This window comes from Hyaena hyaena, unplaced genomic scaffold (genome assembly GCF_003009895.1).
Source record: "Hyaena hyaena isolate Hyena2069 unplaced genomic scaffold, ASM300989v1 scaffold_129, whole genome shotgun sequence".
Lineage (NCBI taxonomy): Eukaryota > Metazoa > Chordata > Mammalia > Carnivora > Hyaenidae > Hyaena > Hyaena hyaena.
This window is the reverse complement of record NW_024080763.1, coordinates 448,084-462,979: the sequence shown is the minus strand read 5'-3', so window position 1 is coordinate 462,979 and position 14,896 is coordinate 448,084. Positions and strand designations below refer to the sequence as shown.

Below are 14,896 nucleotides of genomic sequence, written 5' to 3'. Positions count from 1 at the left end.
AAAAAATCCTACTTCTTTTTAAATTAATTAATGAATTATTATTTTAAATATTTTTAATATTTAAATAATATTTAAAAATTTTTTAAAATTTATTTATTTATTTTCGAAGAGGGAGAAAGAGTCAGCAGGGAAGGGGCAGAGAGAGAGGGAGGGAGAATCCCAAGCAGGCTCCTCACTGTGAGCACAGAGCCCGACGCAGGGCTCTATCCCATGAACTGGAGATCACGACCTGAGCCAAAATCCAGAGTCAGACGCTTCACTGACTGAACCACCTAGGCGCCCACCTACTGCTTTATTTATGGCATTATCCTCAAACTTAGACTGTTGTAGTTCAGTTAGAAACAGGGGCATGGTTTTCAGTTACTAAAGTAATGATTTGCTCTATCTTAAAAAAATAGAGAAACAGTAGTGGAGCTCATCTTTTCAGTTTGATTGGGATTCCTGCTTCTTCGCTACCTAATTTCCTTCCTCTTAGATTTGTGAGTCCTTGAAGGAGGTACCCATGAACTTAATTTCAGAGACACAATAGGAGAATGTTAGTCTAGGAGCTTTAGGTCTGGCCAAGACACTGATCGTGCTTATCTCAGGAATTTTATAGAATTAAAGGGGTCATCGCCTTCCGTCCTGCTTGATGCCTCTTTCCTAGGTGGAACAGACAAAGGATGTGTCTGAGGATGATGTTAACTGCTGCCACATTGTTTAAACATATTTCCTGCTGATGAACTTTGGTCTTGACCTTATCACCACTGCAGACCGCATTATTTGTTTATATTTGCCACATTCATTTTCATCATTAAAAAAATAGGCTTTTCTGTATGCTTTTAAGGGAGGAATCTTGATCAAGCGCTTGTAGGGAAAGAGAATAAAGGATACAGACTGAAGAGAGCCACTTAATATGATCAGAATGGTTATAAAAATGTTTAAACACCCCAGACGGCAGAGTCTGCTGTGCTTATAAGGATTTTGGTTTCAGCTCTAAAAAATATTTATGCCCATTTTAAGTGGCAAAGTCAGTAGCAACTGACCATGGAAACATGAAACAGAAAATTATTCCCTCTTAAAATTTTACAGGCTCCTCTGTAAAAATATGGTTGGGATCTGACTTGAAATTAACCTGGCACCGACAAAAGGCAGTCTTTCCAGTGACTTCCAGTGGAGAGCACTTACAGGGCTTGTAGGCTCAAAGAAAACCAGAGGGGAGCTCGTGCAAGCCAGAAGTCCAGAGTGACCGCGCTCCCCCAAAGGGCCTCTCTGGCTTGTACGTTTAGTGCATGTTTATATGAATTACCAACACTTATCAGGGGAGAGGACACCATTTGTTACGCAGGTTCAGTAAGAAGATTAGGTCGGCAGGACGTGGAAGGAAAATACTAGTCAGCAGAACGTTACTCCCATTCCTTCATACAATGGAGTATTCAGAAATGGTCTGTTTGGAAAAAAATGGGGAGGAAGCCATGGTTTGTTAGAAGGGCAAGTTTCTGTTTGCTCCATGGAGATGTCAGAGCGGCCTCTGGGAATACGCCCTGCCTGAGGGCTGGTGCAAAGGGGACGCTGTAGTTTCAGAACAGGGCCAGCACCAGCACGAGGTGAAAGCTTTACTCTAATTAATGGATGGAGTGGAACAGGAGTCCCCTGCTGGGTAGCGTGTCAAAGCTCTTTCCCTCTTACAGTCACAAGAAACAAGCTCCAAATACTCTTCGTGTCTGTTCCCTTTTATAAACGTATGGAGCCCATACGACAAAAATATCCTTAGAAAGCAATAAGCCTAGGTATCTGCCTTCCAAGATTAATGTTATTATAAAGACACATTGGACACTGGCTACGAGGTAGATCAAACATTTGCAGTGGTAAATAGCTAAAAACCTCAGACTTTTGGCTGTTGGGCCTTGGATGCGGAACCATCGGACAGCCATTCTGGTCGTAACGTTTGGTGAGACCACAGTCCGTCTAAGACACTGAGTGAGGAGGGCCACCCCGTGCCTGGGCTCATCCCAATGCCACGAGGAATCCTGGGTTGAAAAGCTTGGACCAAGAGCCCAGTTGAAACGTTTTCTCCATAAAAGGGGCAGATGGGCTTCTGCTGAGTTATTTTTACTCACTCACCTGTGATTTGATGTTTTTAAATAAATAGTCCCTAAAAATATTATGGGATATGCAAGACCATCGACAGAGCTAGAGAAAAGGTAGAATTACATTTAAAAAGCACTGAAGGGGCGCCTGGGGTGGCTTAGTCGGTTAAGCGTCCGACTTTCGCTTAGGTCACAATCTCGCGGTTCGTGGGTTCGAGCCCCGCGTCGGGCTCTGTGCTGACTGCCAGCTCAGAGCCTGGAGCCTGTTTCAGAGTCTGTGACTCCCTCTCTCTCTGACCCTCCCCTGCTCATGCTGTCTCTCTCTCTCTCTCTCTCCTAGAAATAAATTAAAAAAAAAAAAAGCACTGAAGAAAATGGCCTAATTTTAGCAGGACTAATGAAAGCAGGGCTGTCCCAAGAAATCCAGGGAAATCGCTGGGGCATCCCCAGCAGTTCCTCGGTGCCCTTGACTTACCATGACGATCCCTCCGGACTGCTCTGCTGTGCACATGCTCATGATGGGTGCCATGCCTATGGTGGTCCCTTGGAAATAAACCCCACTAGGAAACAAACAAAAGTTTCTTAAGTTAATATAGAATGAAGTCACTTCCTAACAATTCTGGTGGACATTCTTGCATCCCAATAAGAGCAGGATCAGGTGCACAATGAAAAGAGCCACGTGAGGGGGTGTTTGCAGGTGATTTGTAGCCTTGGTTCCTTTAAAACTTACTTTGCATCATGGTCTTGTAACCCTTCCAGATTTCTGTTTGTGAGACTCGGTCAGCGACCAGCTATGACCTTTGTTCTTACAAGTCATCTCCTTCCTATTCCCCATAGACTGGAGGGAGCGGCTCCTGGTTTTTTTTTTTTTTTTCTTTTATGTTTATTTATTTATTTTTGAAAGAGAGAGAGAGAGAGAGAACAGAAAGAGTAAGAGTGAGAGAGAGAGAGAAAGAGGGAGGGAGTGAAGGAGAAAATACCAAGCAGCCTCTGCACGGTCAGCACAGAGCCCAACGTACAGCTCGAACCCACCAACTGTGAGATCATGACCTGAGTTGAAACCAAGAGTCAGACGTTTAACTGACTGAGCCCTCCAGGTGCCCCAGGAGCTACTCCTTTTAAATAATGTCTGTGGCTGGAGCACTGAGGCCAGTCCCAGAGAATCACCGGTAACTAAATGAAATGCATGTGGTGGTTCACTAGACTGTGTTGTAGCTGAAGTTGGCTTTCCTGTGTTACGTTACAACTAGGCAGGAAACCCAGACTCTTTAGAGTGGGTTGCTAACGTAGCTGGCAAGAGTGAAATCAGCAGGGAAATGATTGCTCCTCTGGAGTCGATGTAGAATAAGTACCCACAAAGACTTAGTACCCCTGGGAGGAAGTTTCCAGGAGGGGACGTCATGGCTCAGGTACAGGCTGTCCCCCCTAGGAATTCTTAACCTGATCAGTGAGTCCAATGACATTAAGGCTTGTTTGATGTAAATGCTAATAATTTGACCCTCATGCATTAAAATTTAAACATTGCTTGTATTTGTTGGGGGCTCCTGGGTGGCTCACTGGGCTAAGTGTCCAACTTCAGCTCAGGTTATGATCTTGTGGTTTGTGGGTTCAAGCCCTGTGTTGGGCTCTGTGCTGAGAGCTCAGAGCCTGGAGCCTGCTTAGGATTCTGTGTCTCCCTCTCTCTCTGCCTCTCTCCTGCTCACACTCTGACTCTCTCAAAAATAATAAACACTTAAAAAAATTAAAAAACCCACATTGTTTGTATTTGTTGAAACTTCTTTAAGGGAATCTTTTTCAAATCTCCTTTAAATGACTTACTCATGTTATCTTGGCCATGTACACATGTAGAGTATATACATACTATTTGAAAAGTTAGTTATTTTGACAGTGTTCAACTGGACAAAAGGAAGTAAGTATACATAAAGCCTCATCTGTGTATGTATTCATGTATGTATCCATCCATCCATCCATCCATCCATCCATCCATCCTATCATACTCATATGTACGGTAGTTGGGGTTACAGATTTTATATTTATATCTATATAGACCATTTTAATAGATAAAATTATATATGTATATAAATAATAAGGTTATTATATAAGAGGCCAATTTATTTCCAGATGTTCAAGTTGGACAGACTCCATTTGGGGAAAAGAATCAAAACAAAATACTCTGGCTCAAAATATCTAAAATGTACTTTTAGTAGTTCAGGATTAATCAATGCATAAAATATGAAGCAACCACAAATATCCAAGGCGGGAAAAAAACAAACAACCCTGTGAAAATGGCCAAAGTAAATTATCAGGGAATGCCAACAGCCTCAGTTTGTATGTAGGCATTTTCTAAAGTGAGGATGGGGTAAGAAGGGTTTTTAGCTTTCTATAAATTTCTAAGGAACCAGATACAATTTGCCTAAGAAAAGTGTCTCTGACCCTGAAGCTTTCAATTTAGTGAAATGAGCTACATGAGAACGTAGGATAACAGAATAAGCTGTTTAAGCGTCTTAATAATAAGTTGGTCACTTTGGGAAAAATCTGCTCCTCACTAATTCAGTTTATGATTAGAATTTTTTCCCTTTAAATATAAAGGTGTCTGAATATCTTCCCAATATATTATGTTACATTATAGCTGTGTTTTCCCTCATGTTATTATCTTCATGTCACTTAGCACTCTCTGCAATTTCCTTGTTGATTGTCGCCTTCTCCCAGCGGACTGTGGACTCCTGAGAGCAGGGAGCCTTCAGTACTGGTCACCGTTAGGTTAAAAGCGCCTAAAGGGCGCTTACTTCCTGACTGATGCTCAGAACACAGTGATTGAAAGAATGCAGACTGCTGGGGACCTCTGATCTAGAAAACCAGAGTCATAGCAAAACAGCAGAAGGAATGAACATTTCCTTTCTCTAGGCATCTGGCAATAATCATCCTAATACATCGTCCTCACATCTTGCATAAACATTTTTCGGTAATAATGAAAGAAAATGAGCTTTTCTTTTTTAATCGCCTACTCAGGACCATTTTATATCAAGACAAAGACTGGAAAAATCTGCACAGAGGAAAACATCCAGGTAATGGGAAAAAGAAAATAAGACATCTCTTCGAGGGATAGGTTTCCTAGGGGGTTCAGAGGGAGACGTTCCCAACAGACCCACAGTTCGGTCAGGATGGTGTGTGCCCCACTGCCCTGGGCTCGGAGACACCCTCGGACGAGCCAGTGTGCTCTGCAGAGAGGCATGCAGCTTTGGGGACCATCAGGAGAGGGGGATTCCAGGAGAAGATCACTCGTTCTTTAAGCAAAGAAGAGACCCTAAATACCCTACCTGATAAGCTGGGCGTTGTCGTGTGATTTTCGAGGTAGAAGCTTCATCTTTCTCCAGTCCAGAAATTCATGGAGGCTTGTGAACGGGTCCTGACTAATGGAGCACTTGTCAATGTCATTCCACACCTCCACGCCCACCAGCACTATCCGAATGTTCAGTGGTCTGTAAAACTGACCGAGACAGGCATCCTCTGGGGATCACATTCATGAGAACTTCAAGTGCAGAGGAGAACATATTTGCATGTTGTGAACCTCACTGACATGGGTGAAAAAAATCTCTCTGTGCGCCCTTGTTCCTGTGGCATTAGAATTTAAGAAATGTTTGCAGTGTCTGATACAAAGTGATGTGTTAAGTGAGTTTCCAATGCGGTTGGCCAGTTAGATGCCAAAGTTAATAGGCTTTTTGATGTCGGCCCTTATTTGTAAGGAAGCACACATTTCACATGGTCCACTGGTGATTTAAAATGTGCATATAGATGTGTCCTATCACTAACATAGTTACACTATACCTGAAGACGGCCAGTTAATAACTACGGCAAGAAAAACAACGAGTGAATTAGGATCTTTCAGACACTCTGCCAAGGATAATAATTCATTCCTTTTAAGCAAAATGTTCTATCTACGAGTTGCTGAAAATGAATCTGTATTAATTTTTCAGCAAAGACTCAGACTTGGCTGACACTATCACATTCTGTCACTTATAGTCAACCTAGAAGGTTTTAATTAAATGAACAAATCAATATCTTTCAGAATAATAAAGGCATAAGCAGAACTCTTCTTCCGGAACTTCACTGACCATTCTCCTCACGGTTAGAACTTAGCTCACCAGCGGTGTCATGGGAAAGACCTTCTGAAGGAAGTTCCTCTTTCACAGGCTTGTGAAAGAAGGCTCCGGGTACCCCGCCAAAGCAAGTATTGTCATTGTCGATCTGTCTCCTGTCTGCACATATCCTGATGTCAACCTAGAGCCCTTTGTCCACAAGGAGGTCGTCCTGGGTCAGAGGTAGGAAGAGCAATTCTTCTAATGGCTAAGGGATAGTTTTGTCCTGGGCGAGATGAGTGGTCAGGGCAGAAGGAAGAACTCTTCATTGCCCCCAACTACTTTGCTGCCCCCCATGTGTGTTATGATAGGGAGGTGGCTCTGTGCTCAGGGCCCAGGGGGTGAGGACATGGGATCACCTGGCTGGCTGTAAGACCTTCCAACGCCCATGAAGGGTGAGGTGGTACGTGATGGGAGAGCCCTCATTTTCTGATACTCCAGGTAACCAACCAGAAACATGTGGCTGGTGATAGCAGCCAAAGTCAAGTTCCAGATGTGAGTAGGTCCCATTTTTCCTCTATGAGTATCTGGGCCAACAAGTAACACAAGTCACAGAGGCTCCGCATTTGACGGTTAAGCCCCTTTCCAATGTGGCCAGCTGGAGGGCAGTCCACTCCCCAAGTTGGAGCATCTGACCCTGGTGCTGACCCCACACAAGGCAGGCTCGCCGTTTCCCCTGCTCGTCTTCCCATGGCCATCTGGTGAGCACAAGACTATGACTGGGACTCAAGCTACATCACAGAATGTCACCTTGGTTTTAAGCAGATGACAGCGATGGGCATTACATGAACAAGTTCATGAGACAATTCTAAGACCCAAATGCTGCCCGACAGCTTGTTTTTAATCAAGAATTGCTTTGTCTGTGATATGTGGAATTTAAGAAACAAAACAGATGAACATATGGGAGGGGAGAAAGAAAGAGAGAGGGGAACAAACCATAAGAGACTCTTAGGGATTAGAGAACAAACTGAGGGATGATGGAGGGAGATGGGTGCGGGAGGGGCTCGATGGGGGATGGGCATTAAGGAGGCCACTTGTTGGGATGAGCACTGGGTGTTGTATGTAAATGATCCACCACTGAATTCTACTCCTGAAACCAATATTGCAATGAACCAATAGTTCATAGTAAAGTAACTAATTAGAACTTAAATAACAATTAAAAAAAATTAAAAAGCCTTGCTTGGTCTGCAGTATCCACTTGCAAACTCCCAGCCCAGGCTTCCCAGGCAGAATAAAGCTCCCGGGCTCCTCTGGAATTCTGACTGCATGTGTCTGGCCGCTGCCTTTTGACAAAGGGACCACACTTCCCACTGTGTTAGGCACAAAGGTAACAGCGATCAGGAAGCAGAAATGTAGGAAGTCCAGTGCTGATGCCCACACCGGCTTGCCAAGTACCAATCTCAGAGCCAATGCCCTGTGTGGGCTTCAGGTTTGTCACCTGTAAAGGGGACACTGTGTTTGCCTCTGATGGGGGTTGTGTGGTAGGGGTAACTAAGGTCTGTAAGGGACTAACCGCCATTGTTTCTCAGAGCTGACAATGGTGCTGGCCAACCGAGGAGCTTTTCGTACCATGATGGGTTATCATTTCTATTAGCTCTTTCGGGTCACCTCCTTACAACAGACTTCATGCCTCAGTGTATCACACATGGTCCTTCCTCTCCAAATCGGTGTCACTAGGCAAGTGTCACGTGTGCTCCTCCTCCTGAGTCACCATACACAATCCTGCCTGCTGGGGGCATTCTACCCCGGCTGTGATGGCTGAGATCGATAACCACAGCGAACGCTCAATGAGCATTTACTACGTCCGAGGCGTAGTGCTCAGGACTTTCTACGCCACACCTCTGTTAGTCTTCGTGACAGCTCAGGGAACCAATAATTAGCATTATCCCCGTTGTACACTTGGGAACACTGAGACCTGGAGGGATCAGGCAAGCCACTCAAGACACGACTGGTGTGTCTGGGATGTGGACGCGAGCAGACTGGGCCTGGCGCCCAGATTTAAACCACGATGGAACACGGCCACTTCTGTGTGAATGTTCTGACTCCTTTCCAAGATGACCCGCTGTGACCCTGTGGCTTGGGGAGAAGCTTCATGGGGGCCTGGCAGCTGTCTGCCTGGCCCATGCAGCCCAGAATGGGGGTGGACACGGTCCGAGAGTGGTGGCATCGATTCACCCACAGTGAATTGAGCATTTGCTTGGCTCTGGTTGAGTGCTATCCTCGGCAAGGATGAGGATGCCCTTGCCCTTGCCCAGAGGTCAGCCAGAAGCTCAAGGCTTGGGACTGTTGGCCATTATGACAGTTCACTCCAATAGAGCAAACTCCCAAGACAGGATAGAAATGGGAGTTTAAAGGGAGCTGTTCTTGAGGGCTCTTCTGGAAGAAGTAGAAAAAATGGGCAGAATTAAAGGGAAGACCCTGTGGGGTCTGACATGAGAATTTGCATCTTTCAGGCAACTGGCTTGGGATGGAATGAAGGCTCCCACGAGAGGGAAAGTACGTGCAGAAATTAAATGCAGGGAAGACCAGCCCTTTCAGAAGTAGGTCACAGGGGGTCAGCGCTGATGAAGCTGCAGCTGGTGCTAACTTCTTAATAAGGCGTGGGATAGACTGGAGGTGAGGGGTTAAAGAGGTAAAGCATGGGCAATCGCACAGCTCACTGTTCTGCCCTGCCGAGGGATCAGGACTGGGGAACATCTCTCTGCCCCTGTGCACAGCCTTAGCTCCCACCTCTGAGCGTCAGACAGGCTCTCTGTGTTTTACCTACAGGGGGAGTGCCCTGGAAGTTGCAGAATGTCACCTTTGTACTAAATCCCTGCCAGGTCTTTCAGCCTGGGCTGTCCTTCTCCCTCTCCCCTTCAGGCCAACACGGCCAGCCAAACAGCTGTTAATGTGGAATGGGGGGCCAGGGTTTCCGCAAAGGAGGAAGTTGACAATGCAACAGTCATTGTTTTGGGGCGGAGACACTCTCCCTTGCAAAGATGCAGAACTGAACTTTGGAGCACTGGCTCATTGATGAGCAGGCTCAGAGGCTGGGGCTTCGGGGTCTGTTGGGTGTGGTCCGCCTATGTGTGCTTGGCAATTGAGCTCTCTCAGCCAGGCTGGCAAACTCCATGTGGTCCCTCAGGTCTCTTCTGAGGCATGTCGTTCTTTAATTATTGGTGTAAGTAATTACCACCCCCCTCCCCTGCACTCCCTCCCCCAGTTGCCAAGATGGCCAGGCAGCAATGCCTCTGAAAGCTTGCAGGCAACTCCAACGTGCCGGCAAGTGTGAGAAGCCCTGTTTTAGACCGAGAGCCGTCAGCACCGGACAGCTTGATAGCTCTGTTCTGAAGGGTGTCCTGGAGAAGGGCAGGTGCTCAGAGCTTCGCCCTTTCCTTGCGAACAGCTAGTGTAAGGAGTGTTTGCTGAGCACACGTCCTCAGATTAGACCAGACTTCTGGGGTTTCCTCCAGGTCTGAACCACCTTTCCCAAGGGTGAGCTCCCAACCTCTTTGAATTGGGGGCCTGGGGTGGATTTTCCAATAGCTGATTGAACTGAAAGCCTATTTCCGTGTCTCAGGACCGTACAGCCTGTGTGTCCCTTATAAATGACAGTCTGCCCTTGGTGGGGGGGGGGGCCTGGGAGCTGGGAAACAACTGGAAAAGACCTGGAGAATGCCCACTTGGGAGTTCCCTACAGGGTCAGATGCATCCTACTGGTTTTTGGGCTGGGACCCCGCACACTGGGACTTTGGCCAGAAGAGAGCCTGGAGGGAGGCGTAGCCTGAAGCCACCACAGTCCAGAAAGCTCGCATCGCCTGTAGCTCCTCCAGCCCTGGGAATTCTGTGCTCAGAGGAAGGGGAAGTCCATGTTCCAGCCCAGGACCAGAGGCGGACCCAGTCTCACTGCCAAGTTGGACAAGGTGTGCCTCATTCCCTCTACCTCGTTTCTAAACATTTACGCGATTTGAGTGATTTAATTACCCAAAAAAGAACTTACCTTGTCAACGTGATTAGCGATCTCTATTAATCGCTGCTTAACTTTTTCCAGATCTTTTCCTTGCCTCTGAAACTTAATAATTTTAAATGTCAGCATTAATAATGGCAAGAATATCCATCAAATCTCATCTTCCCAGCTCCTGGAAATGTGAAGTCTTGGGCTTCACACACCGCCCCCCCCCCCCCCCCCCCCCCCCACCTGGGACCTTCCCTGGTTTATGGTGAAATGAGTTCCCATCCTGATGAGTAAATTTCCCTGTCTGGGGACTTTCTGAAACTCCCTGAAATTTGCCGAAGCCAAGCACTCATAAGACAGCAACTTCTACGATTTTTCCAGCCTCATAAATGATGGAGACTGTGACATGTTTTGGCAGGGAGAATAGACAGAGAGAAGGCAGTCCAAAGCCATTTTTCATATCATCAACTTGATTTTAACTTCCTCAGAAATTTCCTTTATATTTGTTTTTAAAAATTAAACAGTAAAAGTGATAGAAGCTCATGGCAACGAATCAAACAATGCAGTGGAGAATGGAGAAAAGTTGATGAGTTCCCCTTCTCCCCATCGAATCTGACCTTCCTGAATGGGAACAGTTTCCTGAGAAACTATCAAGCCTGTCTCATTCATAGATGTCGAGTGAGTTCACGAGAAAAAGTCACCTCATTCACACCACACAGCCGAGGCAAGGAAGGAACGCAGCAAATATCATCTCAAAACAGCTCATTGGAAACCAATTAAAGGTAGAAAACTAACGTAGCATCAAAGACCATGTCACTTTTCTGTGGTGTCCCTGTAGCCTGCATTCATTAATTCATTTTGGTTTGGGATGTGTCGGACATTTTTAAACCCAACTTTCCCCCCCAAATGGTTTAGAATACATTCTCAAGCCATCTGCCATTTCCCCCAGATAATTCCATTTGCTATAATAAAGGCAGGGTGGTATTGCCTTTACTGCAGCCCTTGCTATAATTTTGTAATATCAGATACATTTTTAATATTTTATACATTATAATACCAGGAAACCACTTAATAGGTTGTTTCCAATGCTTTTAGGGGCTCAGAGAAAATGAGGTTCATCACAGCAAGGAAAAACTTGCTCAACACTTTCTTCTCTCTATTTTTGTTTTTAACCAATGGAACCGGGAAGTTTTAAAAAGCTCTTACCTCTCTGTTGTCGGCGACAATCACCAGCTCTACGTACTTGGTCATCTTGAGGGTCTCTCTTTTATGCTGCCAAAGGTAAACACAGACTTTATTTCCCTTCATACCTCTCGGCGGCTTCCAGAACACTGCCCGTATCTCTGGACCCACGCGCTTTAACGGAGGTGAGGCTATCCTCACCATGGCCACCGGCTCTACCCCTGTCCCCTCTGGAAGTTCACCTCCAGCCCCAACAACCTCTGGAAAACCTTCTCCACCTTGGGGACTGGCTTCCATTTGCATCTGGGAAACCCATCAAGAGGAATCCAGCCTGTCTGCTGAATCATTGATGGCAGGATGAGAACGAGTCAAGAACATTATTACATGAAACATGCAAGTAAATGAATCAAATCAAAGCGTTCTCTGGAACAGGAGCCAGCCGATGGCCATTCATTCTGAGCCGCGCGCAGCACATTTGAAGATTGCTACAGAAGACGATGCGATCCTGTGTCTCACATGTGTTGCCTCCCTCTTTAGGGCCTATTTTTTGAGATTTGAGAAAAGTGAAAGAGAACATATTTTGGGCAGGGATTTCATGGTCCTTCTGGGGGAAACACTGCACAGTCCGTTTCAGGCAGCATATTTCTTGTGGCTAATTGTGTGAAAATCTAGTTAGAAGCAAACGACGAGTGGTCCAGAGAATGGGGAACGGCCAGGCTGGAACAGAGTCAGGCAAGAAGGAGGTGCTAAGAGTAAAACCAGAAAGGAATAAAGGAGACAGAATAGCAAGAAACAGTGTCAAGAAAGGAAGAAAGAAAAGCCTGAACTCCATGCCCTGGAGAAGGGGGTTTGGGGAGCTGAAAGAGTGGAGAGGAATATAGAAACTGTGCATCAAGGGGGAGGTATGGAGAAGAGGCGGAAAGCAGAAGTATGAGCTCCCTCTCCAATCATGGCAGCCTCTGAACGGGGTTACATTTTAATCAAGTTTCCACAAAAAACATTTGCACTCTTCCATGAATTACTGGGAGAACCCCCCCCCCGAAAGGCATTTTTAGGAGAAAAAGAGCAATTCATGGAGGGTGGTCTAAAAAGCACACACGAAAAACAAAAAAACAAAGCCTTCTTTTTCTGCAGTAAAAGCCAGTTGGAGGAAACGGGGGTTGAGGCAGGCTTGGTCCCCACGGCTGATGGGCTGGTTTACACGTTAACGAGGCCTCTTTCGTGTTTAAAGCTCTCATGCTCTGACCATGCTTTCAGACAAAAGCAAAAATGACCAAGGCATGCTTTGAATCAGCTTTCCAGTCACATAATCTGGAGGGAAACATCTTTTATAAAACAAATCCCCATCAGTCTGGGATCTTCCAAACAGGATTTTTACAAGAAAAAATGTTTGTATCATTGCAGTGTTCCTGCCCGCCGCCCAGCTGTGCTGATTCATGAATTTAGGTATCCCTCAAGAAATCTGGAAACCTTATGGGGGTGGGGAATAAAGCACCAGGAAAGGTATCATTTCTCATATTTTTACAATGTTATGAGAAAAGAAGTCAAGCTTTGTAACTATGTGTTACAGGCGGGCTTTATGGTGATAGCTGTGGACTCAGACGGGAGAAAAGATTAGCCCCAGGGGTACCCACTGTTGTACCTAAAATGAGACACCTTTGGAAGTGGTAGAGATCTCGCCCTTTTCCCTCATTGAGGTGTGAAAGAAGCAGAAATCTCCGTTTCACCCACAACTCCCGCGATTAATCATGAACAGATTCAGTGAATCACGCAGAAGAAAATACAGCTCTATCACAGAAAAAATGAATTAATCTGCTTTTGAAAAACCCGTGGGAAGGGTTTTTCCTTGGTTGTTTAGACGCTTATACCTTTCAGACCACTAAGGGGTGAAATAAATGACCCAAGTGGCCTCGGATCATCATTTTCCCCAAGTGGCCTTGGATCATCATTTAGAAAATACACAATTCCAGATAATGAAAACAAACACATGAACACAATTTTCCTGTCTCTGCAGTTTTCAGAGGAGTCCAGATTTTCTCATGAATTCAGAGAATTGCAAGCTCAGAGAGAAGCCTAACCACATAATAATAAAAAGCCACGGGGGAGTGGCCGGCTCATGGCCGCGAACATTCATCCCTCCGTCGGTGGCACACACGGAGAGGCTTAAATTACCTCCACATGATTTCGACCTATCGAAATCTGGTTTTAAAAAAAATCGTATTTAAAATTTTTTGATGTGCAGAGCAACATTTGAAACTGGTTGCTTGACTGAATTTTCATTTTTGGGGTTATAAACAAAAGTCCTTCCCCAAACAGACAGGAACGTAATAAGCCCCAGAGTGTGGCCCAACGGTCTCGGTTCTGAGGTGGAGACTGAGGCGTTCTCTGAGTCTTGCTCAAGAAGGAATGAGCTCCTGGGCCTCTTGAAGTCGTCACAGCCAAGTTCCCAGAGACAGAATACCTTCCAACATGCTTCAGCAAGAACTTTGGCCCTGGGGACTTAACCCAACCCAAGTCAGAAAAACAAGTTGAGATTAGGGTTTCAATAAGTTCCCATCGAACCTCCTGCCACATACGGGCCAGACTATTTGTATATTATCACTCGCCCCGCAAGTATTTTCTGTAGCCCTATGTTTTCGGCACGATGTCAGGTGCTGGGGAGGTAGGGATGGACAAGCAATCCAAGGTAAAGTGCTCACGAGGCTCACGTCCCGCTAGGGGTTGGGGGATGGGGTGACGATAAGAAATTAACAAAAATAAGGCCGAGTGTGTAGAAGGTGCTGTTGCGATGAGGTTAAAGATGTGCGACTACGATGGCTGCAACCTAAGGAAGGGAAGTAGGTTTGCGTGGAGGGACCGTGTTCAGAGAGACAGAGCGGCAACAGCAGAAGTCCCAAGGCCGGGAGACTAGGGGGCATTGGAGCAACAAGCAGGGTGGCTACACGGTCTAGAGCGGAGGGAGGGTTGTGGATGAGACGTGGATGGAGCGGGGGCCACACGAGGAGGCTGAAGGGGACCTAAGAGCGACGGGGAGTCCCTGCATGTGAGTCCATGTCCCGGCTGCCGGGAGAATGGATTATTGGAAGATGATGGTGGAAGCCGGGAGCGCAGGTGACGGCTGGCAGCTGCGGGGACAGTGACCATGGAGATCAGCGAACGGATGCCAGTGGACGCGGATACAACCACCAAGAGGACTGTGGCAGCAGAGCCAGGGCCAGGGTTTCCATGGGTGGGAAGGTGGGCCACTCACATAGAACCAAAGTTTGGTTTATCTCCTCTGAGTACAGAAGGGTCGTTGTTGGCTCAACTGAGGCTCTGGCCTGGACTCCAAGGTCCCCTTGTGAATATTTAGAAGCTGAGCCCTGGTCCTCGCTGTGCCAGGTTTTCTCCTACGTCCTGACAGTGACTTGCATGGTCGGGGGGGAAGCACACTGAGCACACCTGCATGGGGCGACAGCCTCGGGGGCCTGGCGAGTATGCAGGCTGCAGAGATGACCGGCCAAAGAGGCGAGAAGCCGGAAGAACAAGCCCAGTCTGATGAACTGAATGTCAACAGAACAAATGTAGTTGAG

At 46.3% G+C, this 14,896-nt stretch overlaps 1 protein-coding gene across 4 annotated transcripts in view; it reads right to left on the bottom strand.

The window, feature by feature from the left end:
* ADAM12 (ADAM metallopeptidase domain 12) overlaps nt 1-14,896 on the bottom strand; it is a 346,871-nt gene that overhangs the window by 83,153 nt on the left and 248,822 nt on the right. For all 4 annotated transcript variants that reach the window (XM_039237898.1, XM_039237897.1, XM_039237900.1 and 1 more), the window contains 4 exons: nt 11,349-11,414; nt 10,188-10,259; nt 5,387-5,556; nt 2,545-2,629 (listed from right to left, as the gene is read on the bottom strand). In XM_039237898.1, the coding sequence (XP_039093829.1) occupies nt 2,545-2,629; nt 5,387-5,556; nt 10,188-10,259; nt 11,349-11,414 (393 nt within the window). The remainder of the gene's footprint in view (nt 1-2,544; nt 2,630-5,386; nt 5,557-10,187; nt 10,260-11,348; nt 11,415-14,896) is intronic.